The following is an 18,843-nucleotide window of genomic DNA, read 5'->3' on the forward strand; positions in this document are numbered from 1 at the left end:
AGCGCTCACCTTTCTCCAGGTAGGTCCTGGGGGCCCAGGGCGGGTCCTCCTCTGCGTAGGGGTCGCTGTACTCCACCACGGCCGACTCCTCCTCCTCAAACTGCTCCGGCGGCGGCAGCGGCGTGTGCGCCTCCTCAAACACCGGCTCCTCGCTGGGGGGAGGGGGGGGAGGCGCGTCCGAGACTGGGGCAGGAGGGGGGGGGGCAACAGGAACAATTACTAACCACACATTTAGACAAAGAAAGACACCGGAAATATGAATGGACCTTTACAAGCATCCAGACATCAGATAGAACATATGGTCACTTGGACAACACAAGAGACAAGTTGCTAAGCTGACGATGTGGGGCGAAAATAGGCTGCTGGAATTGTTATTCTTTTACTGTTTTATTTTGTTTGAGCGCTGCATTTTGAGAGAAAAGGTGCTATGTTGCTGTATAGACACACAGCTGGTTTGTCCTCAGGAGATAGCAGATGGATGCTATTTATTTGTTAACTAACTAGCTAGTTGTCTGACAAGTCAGTTGTTCATATCATACACCTTGCAAACTTGCTACTGCTAACTTTTTACTGAGTTAGCTGATGTCTGGCCCATTGATGTGTATTTACTTCTATGATCTGAGGTGCATTCAAATTGGCAAACATTTAAAGGTTTTTGTTTACTTTCCGTTTTCAGCAAATGTTGGCGTACACTCGCAAAACGTTTGAGGAGGTAGCTCTCCGCAAACATTCAACTACGCCAATAAGCAAAGGTGACGGCATGTGATGGTATCTTAGCAGCAAATGCAGATACTTCACCTTTAAACTTTCACATGTCTGCATGTCAAAGTTTAAAGGGCATGGAGAGTTCATGTGAAGGTTATTAAGGACAAATGAAGGTCATCTGAAGGTTATTGTGAAGCTACTTACTGGTCTCCTGCATGCGAGCCACGAAGCCTGTGAGAGGAAGCTGGGGGGTGATCTGGAGGATGGAGGGGGGAGGAGGGGAACCCACGACAGAGACTACAGCCACACACACACACACACGTATGCGTGCACATACGTACACAAACACACAGTGGGAGAGCAAAGAAAACACATAGAGAGGGAGAGCAACACATTGACAGAGGTGCAGGTGGTAGACATTGAAAGAGTGAGAAGAGACAGACAGACCAGGGAACACAACAGGACAGACAACAACAAGAAGAAGGAAAGACAGAGTGAGGTTTGTCAGAGACAGAGAGAAGCAGCAGGAGGGGATCGTGAATGAGTGAGTGAGTGATGTAAGGTGATGTCATGAGGCAGAAAGAAGAAGAAGTCAAAGAAGAGTGAAGCGCACACACCCACCCACACAAACACACACACACACACACACAAACGCACACAGACACAGACACAGACACAGACAGACACAGAGAAAATGGGAGAAGAGGAGAAATAGAGGGGAGAGAAAGAGCAAGATAAGCCTGTTAGTTTAGTGTGCAGACACAGAACACGTCAGTGCTCTAAAAACTCAGAGACATTATTAATTGATCCCAGAGTGAAACTATATTAGCAAACAGACCCAGTCTAACACACACGGGATTAGCATGTACTCATGTATGATCACATACACAGAAGGATGTAACCATGGGAACAAGAGAGCCCCTCATTTAGATAACCCAGTCCTATACCGTAATGAGTCCTTAAGCTGTAACTACTGAGTCTAACAAAAATACCAAGAAACAAACCACTCAATAAATTAATAAAATAAAACCATCAAAAGAATCCAACAAACAGGGCAAAAAGAAAGAAAGAAAGAAACAAACAAACAAAAAACAAACATTCTACAGCAACTTTTTAATGAACTCCTTAGCCAACTCTGAGTTAACTACCCAAGCACCTTTTTAACTCCTAAACTAACTAACTCGAGGGTGAGGTGAGTGTGTGAGTGGTGCTTTCTTTTTAACTCCTAAACTAACTAACTCCAGGATGAGAAGAGTGTGTGTGTGAGTGGTGGTTTCTTTTTAACTCCTAAACTAACTAACTCCAGGGTGAGGTGAGTGTGTGTGAGAGGTGGTCTTTAAAGAGGCCCTATGCAACTTTCTGCAGGAGACGATCGCTCTTTGTAGCCATACATGTATAAATATACACGCTAAAGCTGTCAGGGAAGCTCTGCAGAGAAAATGCAAGCATAAAACGAGCGAAAACGAACAACAAAACCGAAACCAGAGATGAAATCGCCAATCCTGCATAGTTCCTCTTTAAGCTAACTAACTCCAAGATGAGGAGAGTGTGTGTGTGTGAGTGGTGGTTTCTTTGTAACTCCTAAACTAACTCCAGGGTGAGGAGTGTGTGTGTGTGTGTGTGTGTGTGTGTGTGAGTGAGTGGCGCTGGTACCTTGGCTCTGGCCCTGGTTCAGGTTCTGGTTCTGACTGTAGTAGGGTCCTCCGTTCTGCTGGGCCAGGGGCATGCTGGGCTGGGACGTGACCGACGAGGGCCGCCGGTACGGCAGAGAACCACCCACAGGGGGCGCCGTTTGCCTGGGCACAGGCCGGTTCATGCTGTAGAACTGAGGGGTGATGCCTATAGTCCACACACACACACACACACACACACACACACACACACACACACACACACACACACACACACACACACACACACACACACACACACACACACACACACACACACACACACACACACACACACACACACACATTAGTAATAATTCACCTTACACTACATCTAATTAACCTTCAACATGAAATACACTCACAACACAAGCACTCACCCCTACACCACAAATAGTAAACCACACACACATAAAAAATATACAGAGGCATATTTAAGAAAAAACAAATTCAACATATGCAGAGATGGCATAAGGGAGCGCTGTAGAGGAGAAGAAAAATAACTAAATCAAAGGGAAAACAAAAACAAATTAAAAACAACACCCTAGGGACATGTCAGGTAGCCTGTTCAAAAAGCAGACACAACAGAACAGAAGCAGCACGCAGAGACAGACAGACACAAGAGAAACAGGCCAGAGGGGGAACACAAAGCAAAGCTGCACCCACAGACAGCACTGGGCAAATCAAACAAGAGAGAGACACAGCAAGGCGCCACAAACGACCCGTCACAAACGACACGGACACAAACGACCCGTCATAAACGACACGGATACAAACGACCCGTCACCGACACAAAGCCTGAAGGCCGGCGCCCTCCGGACACGGCGTTCAGCGGTGTGGGCTTGATGCACAGGATTTTTTAGTTTTATTTTTAACCCTGCGCCTGGTAGACGTTTCTCGTGGGCTTTGCTCCGTTAAAAACATAGAGTTCTATTTATTTTCTTGTCGCTTCGCACTGCGTACGTGTCTGGTGGGCGCCAGCCTTGAGACAGTGACCGAGTGACCACACGCCACAGGCCCCACACAGGCCATTTCAGCATGACACAAGACAGAGTGGTCACTGCAGGCCAGCAGGCCCATCCATTACACACACACACACACACACACACACACGGTACAAGAGGCTCGGACAAAATAAGACAAAGACATCCTCAGAAATGGGCACTACACCCACAGTGTACAGTACAAACATGCATTAAGAAATACACACACATACATACAAACAAACAAGTAAAAAAAAAAGAAACGTTTAAAAATAGCTATTAAATGTGACTAAATTGAATGAATACAAACATATAGACATACAGCAGGAAGGCAGCGATGTCTGTTCATTTATTAAATCCTTTGGTCCACATTACACACACATGCCTGAACTGTGATACTGACATGAAGACTTGGTCTCAAATGCTGATACAATTCACACGAGACAAAGACACTGGATGTGTATGCAAAAACATGGCTGGATGAGAAGGACTGTGGACACACGTTAGAGCCCACTTCTCAGCGCACGCCAAAGAGTTGCGATGACAACAACTGTTGCAGAACTGTTACGAGTTGAAGTGGTCTGAATAAATCATTGCAAGTCGCTGCCAACTGTTGCAAGGCATTGCAAAAGATCACCCCCCCTCCCCATGTCAAACTCCAGGTTACAAGGCTTTAGAACACTTGTTCTTCACAGCTTTTGTAATGCGCTGTCACTCTGTGTGAGATAAGATGACATCATGGAGGGGCTTTTGGTCAGACGACAGACAGAAGACTACTTTTTCATTCAGGTTGAAGATCTCCACTGTCTGAATTACATCAGTCAAAGAGCACATTCTCAAGTCACAAACTTGCTGTTGGCAAGTTTATCAGATAGGTGATTAACTTGGCTAGCTGGCCAGCTAGCTAGTTTCCACCTGGCTATGAGTGATACCACAAAATCATGGAACCATTGTTCTACTTCCATGTTCCAAGTTCCAAATTCAGATCTCCCCGTCAGGATCCTTCCTGGAATTTCAAATCTAATTCCAGAACATCTCCGCCTAAAAACACTAATCAGAAGAACTGTACTCAGAGTTCCGTTCTGCCATTCCACAGCATCTCCACCCTTCTACATCCCCAGCACCCACTCTCCATGCCCAGCCAGACTCCCCCTGGCCTCATGGCAATCTGGGATCTCCGTGGCGATGCCAGCATTGCAGTGCCTACTGCACCCTGATTGGCTGGAAGCGCTCCCATTCACTCTAAGCTGAAGAGACCAGAGAGGGAGAGCACAGCAGACAGACAGACAGAGAGAGAGAGACAGACAGATTCAGTCAGAAAGACAGACAGAAAGACAGACAGTTAGAAAGACAGAGCAAATCAGTCAATCAGACAGACAGATACAGATAGAAAGACAAACAGACAGATAAAAAGACAGACAGACATGAGTCAGACAGACAGACAGACAGATGGACAATCAGAAAGAGACAGACAGACAGACGGGACGGACAGTGCCTCCAGTTCTCACTGGAGAGGGACGATAGGCCCTGATGGCGCTCGCTGCTGACCAGTCAATTAGCGCTGACATTCAGCACAGCAGCCACCCAGAGAGGGGGAGGACAAGGAGCAGTGAGCTACATGGGCCACCGTACAGAGGCAGCTTTGTGTTGCGCCAGCACAGCCTCACAAGGAGCAGTGAGCTACATGGGCCACCGTACAGACGAACACAGCCTCACAAGCAGCAGTGAGCTACATGGGCCACCGTACAGACGAACACAGCCTCACAAGCAGCAGTGAGCTACATGGGCCACCGTACAGACGAACACAGCCTCACAAGCAGCAGTGAGCTACATGGGCCACCGTACAGACGAACACAGCCTCACAAGGAGCAGTGAGCTACATGGGCCACCGTACAGAGCAGACGTAGCTTTGTGTTGCGCAAGCACAGCCTCACACACTCTGTGCTGTGTGCTGCTGTGTGAACAACGACAGCTGTGTGTGTCTGGAGCGGTTGTCTCAGGGAGAGGAATCCCGTTCCCCAATCATCCCAATGTGTGTATGGAGAGGCTGTTTCAGGCTGTGTGTGTGTGTGTGTGTGTGTGTGTGTGTGTGTGTGTGTGTGTGGAATGGTTGTTTGAGGCTGCGCATTGTATGTGTGTGTGTGTGTGTGTGAGTGGAGAGGTTGTTTTGTGTGTGTGGGTTAGAGTGGTTTCAGGCTGTGTGTTTGTGAAGTGGTGTGGATTCAGACTGTGTGTATCTGGAGCAGTTGTTCCTGGCTGTGTGAGTGTGTCTAATGGTTGTTCAGGCTGTGTGTGTGTGTGTGTGTGTGTGTGTGTGTGTGTGTGTGTGTGTGTGTGTGTGTGTGTGTGTGTGTGTGTGTGTGTGTGTTGGTTGAGTCAGAGAGAGGGATTCTGTTCTCCACTCCCTTGCTGTGTGTGTCTGGGGAAGCTGTTTCGGGGAGAGGGCTGCAGTTCTCACTACCCTGGACCCCCTCTTCCTCCTCCTCCTCCTCCTCCTCCTCCTCCTCCTCTTTCTCCTCCTTTGAAGTTGGAGAAGTTGGGGGTCAGAGATGTTACTCTCACTCTCCCTTTAATGAAGAGCACAGTCAGAGACCTTGAACATTTATAGCAGAGCCTCGCGTTCAGAGCCCCCCCCCCTCCCGCTCCACCTCTCTCTAGCTCTCCCTCTCCCTAGCTGTCTCTCTCCCTCTCTCGCTCTCCCTCTCTATAGCTGTCTCTCTCTCTGACGGTATCTCTAACGAGAGAGGAGCCATTAACTGGAGGAGAGAAGCATATGATGGAGAGAGAGGGGGGGGAGAGAGAGAGGGAGAGAGAGAGAGGAGAGAGATAGATGGCAAGGGTGGAGATATTTAACAGAATTATAGATGAAGACTGAGCTGATCCCGAGCTCATTACTGCGACTTCAACACACACACACAGCTCTCTACCACTGTCCACCTCCCCAACCAACACACACAGAGTGAGTGAGTGAGTGTGTGTGTGTGTGTCTCTGCTTGGAGCTGCACGCCAGTCCTGACTGACTCAACCACACACACACACACACACACACACACACACACACACACACACACACACACACACACACACACACACACACACACACACACACACACACACACACACACACACACACACACTTCTTCATTTCTTCACAGTCATTTTCCATTTTCACACTTCTGTCCAGATCCATCTTATGATGACACACAAATACATACACAGACATGCATTGCTTATACACTCACAAAGTCTTTCTCCCTCACAAACAAGTGCGCACACACACACACACAGACCAATTTCACACGTCGTGATAGATTTCAGAACACACACACAGATGCACTATTTTTTTCCTCTCTAACACACACACACACACACACACACACACACACACACACACACACACACAGAACCAGACCCCCCTCTCCCAGAGCCCAGCAGGATGACAGCAGATTGGGCTCAACCTCATACTGAGAGGAAAATGGCTCCTGCTGTGGCACTTTCAATCTCCCCCTACCACCACACACACACACACACACACACACACACACACACACACACACGTATGCAGATATGCACACATAAACACATACACAGATTAATACACACACACACAATCACACAGACACTCATACACGTATGCATGCACTCACACATGCATGCAGATGAACACAAAAACACATACACAGATACACTTACACACACACACACACACACACAGCCACTCACACACACAGCCCCTCACACACACAGCCACATACACACACACACACACAACCACTCACACACAGCCACACACACAGCCACACACATACGGTGGCATTTTACACATGTTAATTTCTCACAGTGTGTGAACTCGCTCCGCTAAGTTATGCCTCTCACAGTGCTGCTAGCTCTCATGCAATTCATGTAATGTTAATATACATGCACACACACACACACACACACACACACTGCATTGAAAGGGAAAATATCAAAAAGGTCAGTGGAAACCCTTTTCTACCATTTTTTTTTTTTTTTTGCTGAAAAGCCAGTGAGCGGGACAACAGCAAAAGGCCTCTCCTCTGCTTTAAGTGGCCGAGTAGGTGGGAGCGTATTAGCATAGAGACCGATTCCCAACAGGGACTCAGACAAAGACTGCATAAGAAGGATGCTAGACAGGCTGCATTTCAAGGACACTGACATAACACCTCACAGCTCAACACATAGACTCTATATGAAGGATGAAGGATGCTACACAGGTGTTTATCCATTCAACACGGAGATAAAACCTCACAGTTTAGAACACATGTATTGTATTTGAAGGATTCTAGACAGGCTGTATCTAGAGGACACAGAGATAACACTTCACAGTTTAACACAAGTATTGTATATGAAGGATGCTTGACAGGCTGCATCTGCAGGATGCTGATACAAAAACGTCTTGACAGAATACATTTTAAAGTGCAAGGGATAAACTGGGTAACTATTCTGTGCTCTCCTCTAAATGCGTAGGAAGAGCACGAACGGAGAGTTGTTAGCACACCAGGAAAAATAGCGGAACATAGCAGAAGGCAGAATGAGAAGTGAAAGAATACAGCAGGACACAGAAGGTGACTGACTGCCCAGGGAGAGACTCACCCCGGCGTGGAGCCGGGCCTGATTTGGCCCTGCGACGGCACAGATTGTCATCTTCCTCTTAAGTCTTTTTAGGCAAGTCCTACCACTCACACCGCGACCATATTGCAATGCAATGCGGGGATCTGTTTCGGGCAGAACTGGGGATGCAGCAGCACTGCACTAAAGCGGAGCCAGAACTGCCTACAGTCTGACCTACAATCGTATTAGCCACTAAAGACCAAACCAAAATAATAACAACAATAACAAAGACCTGAGCATCACCTTGCCTATGTTTTCAGGTAATTTGAGGACTGTCCACAACAAAAAGTTTCTGTCAGAGGTCAGACTTGAGTTCAGACTTTAAACTTTGGGCTGATTGACTTGCCCTGAGCTTAGATGTAGGAATTCTGACTTTGAGCACTGTTTCATTGAAGTTTGGTCCCAGTAGGTGGTCAGACATCTCGACTGTGTCTGGAACTAAATGGAAAGATTCAACTGGGAATAATTTGACTTCTGAGTTGTCTGGAACGCAGCGTATAACGTTAAACAGCTCAGACCTCAGATGGCTCATAGCTGAACCATCTCTAGATAAGACCAGGACTGTGGAGACCTTTGAAGAAGATGACAAACCAGGTGTTGTACAGATGGTGAAGGTGATGGTGACTGCTGAAGATGAGAGTGGGTTGCGCAGGGAGACACAGGAAGTGGAGTAGTTGACAGGAAGTGGAGTAGTTCTTGGGGAGGTGGAGGGATGGAGGTGGAGGTGGAGGTGGGGGAGGGGATGGGGATGGGGATGGGGTGGAGGTGGGGATGGGGTTGGGTGCACTCACCTGCAGCAGGAGAGGAAGAGGGTGAGGAGGAAGAGGCGGTGCTGGTGCTGACGCTGCCAGCGGGGGCATCAGAGGGGGGAGGGGGGTTCTGGGAGGTGTCGGAAGTGTCGGGGGTGACGGGGGTCTCGGGCGGGGGCGTTAGGGGCTCAGGGCCCGTGGAGGTGGGGTGAGATTGGGGCGGAGCCAGCTCAGAGTGGGCGGGGTTAGAGGAGGAGGTGGAGGAGGAGGAGGAAGAGGAGGGAGGGGCGGAGTGAGACGAGGAAGAGGCGGAGGAGCCGGCAGGAGCACCTGCGGTGAAGAGAAACCATCACAGAGGGAGCGTGACGACGGGCACGGAGAGAGGAGAGGGAGAGAAAGAGAGAAGGAGAGAAGAAGAGGAGAGAAGGAGAGAGGGAGAGAGGGAGAGAAGGAGAGGGGGAGAGAAGGAGAGTGGGAGAGAAGGGTAAGTAACTACTGAACACTAACGACAAAGGAAGTGTGAGTTTTATTTATTTTCTTCAGATGACAAAGCTCGTGCACGTGTCTGCAGTCCAAGGAAGGTGCACTCATTGTTTTTTTTTTCAATTTTGTTGTTAAAAAATAAAATAAAACACAAAAATGTAAAAAAAAAGACAATATACAAACAAAAACAAGCTACTGCCTTTATCAATACACCGAGGTAGTTTCTAACATTTACTTTGTTTATAGTAAGGACAGGGCAAACAAACAAAACAACATCTAAAATATTCCCAGTCTGTCCGCTTGTGTTAAAAGCGTCCGTTACAAAGGTCTTGCAGAACAACTGAAACTCGAGTCTCCCCATCCTCTAGACCTCAGTATTAAAAATAAGTAAATCAATAAATCATGCCCGCTTGGGCGAGATAACTCTGTCTCCTGCTTGCATGATGATCTAAACAACCTGTCAGACTTCAGGGTTCATGTCAGGGCACAAGCCTTTTAAACTTTAAACACACTCAAGCTTTAAAAATACATTCATCCCTCAGCACAAAGTCAAAGTAGCTTTTGAAAAGTCTGAAAAGTCTGTTTTTTTATGGGGGGGGAGGGTGTTTTATAAGGGAACAACACTGTTACAACAAGAGGCAAAAGAGCCCTGAGTTGGTTTGTTAAAATAAAATATACAGTATGTGCTACTTGATCATTTGAGTTGCTGTTGAATGATTTCTCCTTCTGTTCTCCTTCTGGAAAAATCATTATCAAATGTTTTTTTCTTTTTTTCTTTTTAGTTTCCTCTTATCTTTACATGATCATGTGTATGCTTGTATATTCTATATCTTACACCCCGCCACAGCCCCCGTTTAACAGGTATTTTACCAAAGCAACAAGCTCCTTGGAGGTATAGATGTAAATGCCCATCCTTTAAGTTTGAACATCTCTCTGTCCTGTGAACAGATCTCTCAAGTCCCATTAACAAACCACACATGGCATCTTCCATAGCAAGCTCTTTTATCCCAAATGTTGAATTCCCAAGGAAACAACAGCTTGGTTATTATGGGCCATGTTACTGCTAGTGACGTGCTCCGTCCCAGATGGAGCTGTGTGTCGAGTTGGAGTGTGAATATATCCAAAGAGCTTGGCTTATGCACTTCAACTCGTATGACGTCACAGTAACCATGGCCGTTGCTAAGCACCGTTTGCCAACTGCCATGGTTGGCATGAGACTCTTCTGAGGCCGTAAGTGAAGGCTCTCACAATATCGTTCTTCATTTTCCCCCCATTAAAGCCGCTTGGACTAACATTGCTTTGCTAATATTTCACACGTGGTTGCTAATCTGTGAGCCCAGCCATTTGGGGTGGCTATTCTACACCCGATGAACAGTCAATAGTTATAGCCTGGAGATATCACAAAGTGACCAGAGTCTGGGAACTCTCGATTGGGAAACGATTGGGAAACACTTGCATCGTGATGGGCACTAACTCTGAAATCACTGGTCCAGCCTTACCGATCACATTGATCAGAGATTCCGAACATTACCTCCGACTTCGCCAATAAACAACAAATAGCATCAACAGTCAATGGAAACAATTTATGTTCACAATAAGTTTCGGCTTCATCTTCCACTCTCGTCGCTGACTGGCCTGACAACGGTTATGGAAACCGTTTACTGGAAGGGGTTATGAACTATGGCGTTCCAGACTAGATCTCCCTGAAGGAAGATCTAGGTGTGCGGGGCCACGCTACAATAGTTAGCCATTTTAAGAACGAGTTTCAGTATATCAGATTGTGACAACAAAAACTCTGGTATCTTCCTTCACCAGGCAGACAGAGTCTTAACAAAAGCACTGGATCAACAAACATAAACAAAAGTAAAATTTAAATAACCCTATTCTCAACCACCATGAAATGATCATAAAGTTAGTGTACTGTATTGAACATCTTGGAGCAATCATACTGCAGTGCTCCCCATAATAAATAGTTTAAACCAATGTAACCAAAACATGCATTGAAAACACAAATACTGTAGCATTTATAGATTCTTCTGTACCACGTTGCAGTGGACAAACACACTGTGGACAAATCTGTACTTGGAAATTACATAGAGAGAGAGAGAGAGAGAGAGAGAGAGAGAGAGAGAGAGAGAGAGAGAGAGAGAGAGAGAGAGAGAGAGAGAGAGAGAGAGAGAGAGAGAGAGAGAGAGAGAGAGAGAGAGAGAGAGAGAGAGAGAGAGAGAGATGGGAGATGATGAAATATGTGTGTTACCTGGGAAGGCGCTGGGTGGTGACGGCGTTGGCACGGCGATAGGCACCCCCACACTGCCGCTCCCGCTGTTTTCCCGGCTGCTGCTTCGGCTGCTGGGATGGCTGCCTCCACTGCTCCCGCTGCTGCGCACAACACACACATGCTCATACACCACACCACCACTAGGGGGCACCAACACACAAACAACATCCTTACTGTACATACTAACGCTGCTAGTTAGCACGCAAACAACGTCCTAACATACTAAAGCTGCTAGTTAGCACGCAAACAACGTCCTACATACTAACGCTGCTAGTTGGCACACATACTAATGCTGCTAGTTAGCACACAAACGGCGTCCTGACATACTACCGCTTTTAGTTAGCACACAGAACATTTACTAACATAGTAACGCTGCTAGTCAGCACACACAAACAATGTTTTGACATACTAACACTGCTAGTTAGCAAACAAACAACATCCTTACATACTAACGCTACTAATTAGCACGCAAACAACATCCTTACATACTAACGCTACTAGTTAGCACACAAACCACTCTGCCAACCACAGGCCTTTAGTACACAAATTAATATTTACCTTTACATTTTATATTTACGGAATATTTACCTTTGAATATTTAGACCAATTAGCTAATATTAGTGCACAGGCCTCTCTCGCTACACAAATACTTCACTCATTACAATCAAATCACAATCAAGATACACTAGAGCTGATTAGCAACAAGCAGTTAGCCACCACACTTGGCATGAGAGAGAGGCCACCGATGGGAAGAAAATGGCATAGCCCAAATTACCCTTGCTGGACACATTACTAGCACATGTGGTGGCTATAGACATACACAAACTATGTTAACATTACACATTTTGCCAGCATGGTACCAAAATGTGCAGCCTAATAACTGCTATCATATTTCGTAGGATTGACATCTGTATAGGGCACAAATAGTTATTAGATATGCGCTACAAAACATATTAAAGTATAGCGAGCTAGTGCTGGCATCATGCCAGCACTCAAACACCCTACTTGCTCATCAAACTGCAACTTGGTAATTGCTAGCTTTTAATACTAAAAACATCATGCATGTATCAGGTATGACTAATTGGACAACTAATACAGCCTTATGAAAGGCATCTGGCCAGAAAGACCAAAGAAAACATAAGCAACATGTGTCTTTAAAGCAATGGGGAACCACAGAATGGTCGCACCCCACATTTTCAGAAGCCCAGCAAGAACAGGGAAGTTTAGATGACCTTGAATGACACTTGACCTTGATGGGGTTTATAAGGTTGAAATGACGGCATGGTCAGAAAGCCTGGAGAGGCAGAAGCAGCGGAATGGAACGAGAAGGAAGCAGAGGAAAAGATGTTGGAATGAGTTTGAGAAAAGCAGCGGAAAGTTCTAGCACATGTCTGAGAATCTGGGACGCCGACTTGATTGTATTTCTATTCTCTGCAAGTTTAAATGCAAACACACACACACACACACAGTCTAAGCAAAGACGTAGTGTCTGACAGGCGAGGCTCTCTCACACACACACACACACACACACTTCCCCGTGTGTGTGTACAGAAATCTGTAATCACACCTGTGCCACCTGAGGAGACACTCGTCTCCTCTCGACTCAGATATCACATGATGGAGGACACCCGTCTCAGAACAAGTGCTAGAGACAACACAGCAGCAAGCCAGAGAGAGAGAGAGCGAGAGAAACACTAACAGCTTACACAGCAAAATGGAAGTTTTATGGAGAAGAAGACAGAGAGAGAGAGAGAGAGAGAGAGAGAGCGAGCCAGCAAGAGAGCAAGCGAGAGATCGAGAGCGAAATGGAGGAAGGAAGAGAAAAGCAGAGCAGCAAAGCGAGACAGACAGACAGACAGACAGAGACAGATACTCCTTGTGCCAGATAGGAGTGGAGAAATGGAGAAGCTACAGCAGAGCAGAAGAGCAGAAGCACACAAGCTGCAGCCGAGGCTTTAAAAAGAAAACAGAAGCAGAAGTGAGGGAGGGGGGAGCGAGGAGGTGAATAACACTACTCAGCTGAAAAGCAGGATGAGCAGGAGAAGCATGGGGTGGGGTGGGGTGGAGGCGGCGGCAAGGCTTTTAGTCTGCAGTGAGCGAGCGAGAAGGGGGGGGGAGCGAGAGGGGGGAGCGAGAGGCTGGCTAGCTGAGCGAGATGAGATTGGAAACATGGACGGAAGATGGTCTGAGCACGTCTGAATAAATATGAATGTGTGAATGCATGTCTGTGTGTGGGCATGTGTGTGGGCATGTGTGTCGGCATGCAGTTATGCACGTACTGCATGTATGCGTGTGTTCACATAAGTGCAATATATTTACATGATGTATGTCTGCTATGCTTACCGTATGTAAGTGCATATACAAGTATGTATGCTTGCATGCTGGTACATATGCAATATGCACACTTATTTATTCATGTTTGTATGTAGGCACTTGTATGTACATGTATGCATAATAACAGTTCTTGATGTATATGCATGTATGCATGAAGGTACTTTTAGCATGCCTGTCTATCTATGGGCAGAACTGGTTTTCTCCTCATGCGAGTAGACGGCGGGTCTGTGGAAGCACTTGGGTGTTTGGGCCTTGAGAGGAACACATGTGGGCTGGATCAGGTGCTGGTGATGACCGCCAGATAGCCTCTGCCACTGCTGCTCAGGCGGACGAGAGCACTCCTCCTCTTCATCTTCCTCCTTCTCCTCCTCCTCCTCCTCTCTCACACAAAGGGTAAGAGGAGGAGGAGGAGGAGAAAAAACAGGACTCCAGACTGCTGCTCCTTGAGGAGATGAAAGAGTATCGCTTCTGACAGAGGAGAGGGTGAAGTGAGAGTGAAGTAAAAAAAGAGAGACTCCGTGCTGCTGGTCTTGATTGTTCAGATCCAATAGCAGCAGCAGCAGCAGCAGACCTGAAGCATCCTCATCTGCAGAGTGTGTGTGTGTGTGTGTGTGTGTGTGTGTGTGTGTGTGTGTGTGCGCAGCAGCAGACCTGAAGCATCCTCGTCTGCAGAGTGTGTGGGCGGTGTTGGCATGTGGGGTTACGGCTTCAGATGCAGAACCTCTCTTTCACACACACATACACACACTCTCTCTGTCTTGCAGGCACATGGATATGCGCTGCACATGAACACATGCACACACGCACGCACACACACTCTCTCTTGTCTTGAAGGCGCATCAATATGCATTGTCCATGGACATACACGTACACACACACGAAAACCCACTCCCGTCTTGCAGGCACATGGATAAGCGTTGCACATACAGTACACACACGTGTGTGTGAAGGGAAAGAACAGGAGGACTTCCTCTGTGTTATATAAGCTTCAGACAGAGCAGTTAAAGCCTGAGAGGGAGGAGGAGATCACACACACACACACACACACACACACACACACACACACACGAAAAGGAAGAGAAAGCCCTCCAGGAGTGTGGGCAGAAATGTCTCCACTCTCATAGCCCCCCCGAGCCCTCTCTCTCTCTCTCTCACACAAAAAAAGAAAATTAAAAAATAAATTCCGGAGATGAAAAAGAAAGTTTCACAGTTTCACCAGCCAGGCTGCCGCTTGCTGCAGATAAGTCCTGTTCCCTTTTATTCTCATCCAACAGCCCTCTCTCTCTCTCTCTCTCAGCCAAAAAAGGGAGGGGGAAAAAACGACAGAAAAGACAAAAAAAGAAGAAAATATTCCATGAAAGTAGTATTCCAATGGCAGATCCCAGCTTCACAGGAAGGCCGTCAGTGGCTTTCCGACAAGCGGAGGAGGCGGCAGCAGCAGCAGCGGAGCGAACACGAGACAGCTGACGCACAGATATTTTTTTGGCAGTTCGTAGAAGTCCTCTGGAGAGAGAGAGAGAGAGAGAGAGAGAGAGAGAGAGAGAGAGAGAGAGAGAGAGAGAGAGAGAGAGAGAGAGAGAGAGAGCTGGAGATGCTGGCGGTTGGCAGTGTGAGGGTACTGTCGGAGCCTTTGAGAGGAAGTTCCAGGAGCCTGTGTGGGGATCTCCTGTCTGTGTGTGTGTGTGTCTCTCCCGCAGCTGAAACAAGACGAAGGTCCTGAGGATGCGTGTTGGTTACGCATGTCCATCCACATGCCTAGCGCTGGGCACACTGAGGGTACCTCGTAGGTAGACCCCCCTCACAAGCAACAAAATGCTACGTCCCACATAAGGTTGTGTGTGTGTGGGGTCAGTGTGGTGGTACGTGTGTGTGTGTGTATCGGGGGGGCAAGTGAGGGCGTGATGGTACTATGTGTGTGTGTGGGTGGTTCAGTGTGACGGTACGTGTGTGTGCTGTGATGTTCAGTGTGATGGTCGGTGTGTGTGTGTGTGTGTGGTTCAGTGTGACAGTACATGTGTGTGCTGTGATGTTCAGTGTGATGGTAAATGGTTACTGTCTCGGTTCCGATGAGGGCCGTGCAGTCTGCAGGAGAGGACACCAGTGGCACAATCTTTAGAAATGCAAGTTGTTGTTGTTGTTGTTGTTGTTGTTATTGTCGTTGTTGTTGATGACCATCTTTCTGAGGATTGATGGGAGAGAGCCGTACGGATGATGAGGTGGGCGGTGGATCACAGCACTGTGTGTGGTGGTGGATTGTGGTTAGCTGTGCCTTTGCTGGTTGACTGTGGCTTCCTGTTCCTCATTAAGATAAGGGACTGTGTGGGTACCTGTATGGCTTTTGGTGGTGCATTGTGGGTACCTGTGCCTTTGCTGGTTGACTGTGGCTACCTGAGCAATTTGTGATGGTTGACTGTGGGTATGAGTACAATGCTGATGAATTAAGGGTGTCTGAGTGGTTTGTGGTCTTGTACTGTGTGTAAGTGTGCAGTTTGTGCTAGTGGATTGTGGGTACCTGGGTACCTGTACTGGTGGATTATGGGTACCTGTGTACCTGTGATGATGAATTGTGGGTACCTGTGTACCTGTGGTGATGGATTGTGGATACCTGTGTACTGTGGTGATGGATTGTGGGTACCTGTGTACCGTGGTGATGGATTGTGGATACCTGTGTAGCGTGGTGATGCATTGTGGATACCTGTGTAGCGTGGTGATGGATTGTGGATACCTGTGTAGCGTGGTGATGCATTGTGGGTAGCTGTACGGTGCAGGTGCATTGTGGGTACCTGTAGGTGCGGCTCCTGTGGCTAACGGAGGCCGTGCGCACTGGGCTCTGCTGGCAGGCAGGCACCAGGCTGCGTGTGGGGCTGGGGACGTAGTCGTTAGGGACGACGGGGGGGCGCACGGGCTCGAGCGTCCGGTAAGGGGAGTGGCGCCTGTGAGGAGGGTGGGGGGGGGGGGGGGGGGGGGGGGGTGAGGAGGTGGGGGGGGGGGGGGGTGGGGGAGGTGAGGTTGGTGGGAGAGACGTTAAAACCAAAAAAATTCCCAAGAGTACAGACACATCCCTCACACACATCCAAGAAAGAGGCACCTCCTGCGAGTTGAAGTTAAATTAAGTTACTAAAAAACTTTTTTTTTTTTTTCCCTCCACTGAAGCGAGATAACTTCACAGAATTTAAATGACTTACAAGTTTCTGCATAAGCACAGCTTAAGAAAGTGCACCATAATCAAACGGGCTAAATGTTTCCTCACACATAATGTTTCGTGTGGAAGCGATAAAGCAATTAATTAACGATCTGCCCACTCTCGGAGAAGAGTTCCTTGATAAGGTTCCTTCGCTGATGCGAACACATTTGCATAAAAAACAGTCATAACTACTGCGTTTGCTCTCCTTGACGAGCTAATCAGCTGATTGCCATCATCATGTAGAGGAGGACGAAGACAGGAAGGAAGGAGTGAAGGAGCGATGGAAGGAAGTAGGAGATCAGAGGAAAGAGTAGAGTGATTACAGAGACACTGATTTGATAATAAATGGACATGTAGTCCACTTTCAGCTGACACATTCAGCCCACATCCACGGCTGAAGTGCTCTTGAGCAGCAAGGCACCGAACCCCTCACTGCTCCCCGAGTGCCGTTGTAGCAGGCAGCTCACTGCTCCGGGTTAGTGTGTGCTTCACCTCACAGTGTGTTCCACCCTCATTGTGTGTTCACTGTGTGCGGTGTTTGTTTCACTAATTAACGGATTGGGATAAATGCAGAGTGTGCGTGCGTGGATACAAATACAGTGGTGTGGACCGGATCATAAAGAAGTCCAGCCAATCAACCGTCTGCTTCTGGCACATGGAACGGAGGTGTGTAATCTGATTGGCTATTGAGCTCCAGGCTTCAACAACCGTTCACCAGATTCCGGGGGCTGTGTCTTTAAAGTGGAGAAATTTGCTCGACATCTCGCTCCTTGAATAATCACCTGGAAGTGTCGCCCCCCTGGAGCGGCAGGCTCATAAAGGCAGCCCTGGCTCCGAGCTCTTTAAGTGCCTGCGCCTTCAAGAGACGCACACACGCTGCCGCTCTGCTGCTGTGCTGCTGACAGCGCAACATGTGTCACGCAGCTGCAAACGTCTCGTTACGGCACCTTCAAAAGGTGCACCTCTGCAACGTTTTGTCTGCTAAGCTTCTTAAAGCAACACAATGTAGTTCTTCGTCCTTAAAATAATGGTTTCCAACTAATTCCGATGCCACAACACCATATAATATGCAAACGTAAGTCTCTGTAGTTGCCAATGCAACGCTTGGAACGTTTGATATTACACAATGGAACGTTGCTGATTGGGTAGGACCATGAGCCTTTTAGTATTTTTTTTCACTCACTGGGTATCATTGTAGAGCTAAAATAGGTTAGATACTGATGCCAAGGGCCAAAGAGCCATTCTTCCATGCTGTTGCTTTAGCATTCAAAAAAGAAATATCCCATATACTCAAAGTGAGAGTTATTCAGAACAGTCTACGTGGTTACAAGTGCACAGGCACTGCACCAAAACCTATACATAATTTACGATATCCTTTATGATCTGAATGTAATATGTCCTGATGTATATTTTAATGCCTGTGCTGAAAAAATGAATCTAAACCTAAAGTAGTCAGTATTAGTAGAAAGGGACGATATGAGGAGCCCAAACAAAAAATGTTTTTCCTTGACTCTTCTTCGCTAAGAAAAACACCTAAACAACTTGAGGCCAGCCCTGTCCAACACTTTTCCTGCTTCACTCAGATGCTGATCCAGTCAATCCACCTGATCACAGCATCCTGCTACAGATGGTATTGAATATAAAGACAGCTGAAGGAGTCTTAGCTGGAAATCCTTGGGCATTTGCTAATCTGAAACCCCCTTTACATTTTCATTTCCGTCAGCGTGTGAGGAGGAATGCGCGGAGCATTATAGAGCCTACAAAGATCCTTAATTATTGACAAGATAGAGCAACGTAATGCATCTCTATGGAAGCAAAATTCGAA

At 47.3% G+C, this 18,843-nt stretch overlaps 1 protein-coding gene across 1 annotated transcript in view; it reads right to left on the reverse strand.

Annotated features, from left to right (window-relative positions):
- Positions 1 to 18,843, reverse strand: part of abi2a (abl-interactor 2a) — a 46,514-nt gene that overhangs the window by 3,538 nt on the left and 24,133 nt on the right. The window contains 5 exon segments of the mRNA XM_062534997.1: positions 10 to 183; positions 910 to 1,002; positions 2,359 to 2,544; positions 11,480 to 11,598; positions 16,618 to 16,767. Coding sequence (XP_062390981.1) covers positions 10 to 183; positions 910 to 1,002; positions 2,359 to 2,544; positions 11,480 to 11,598; positions 16,618 to 16,767 — 722 coding nt within the window.

Source organism: Sardina pilchardus, chromosome 4 (assembly GCF_963854185.1).
Source record: "Sardina pilchardus chromosome 4, fSarPil1.1, whole genome shotgun sequence".
Lineage (NCBI taxonomy): Eukaryota > Metazoa > Chordata > Actinopteri > Clupeiformes > Clupeidae > Sardina > Sardina pilchardus.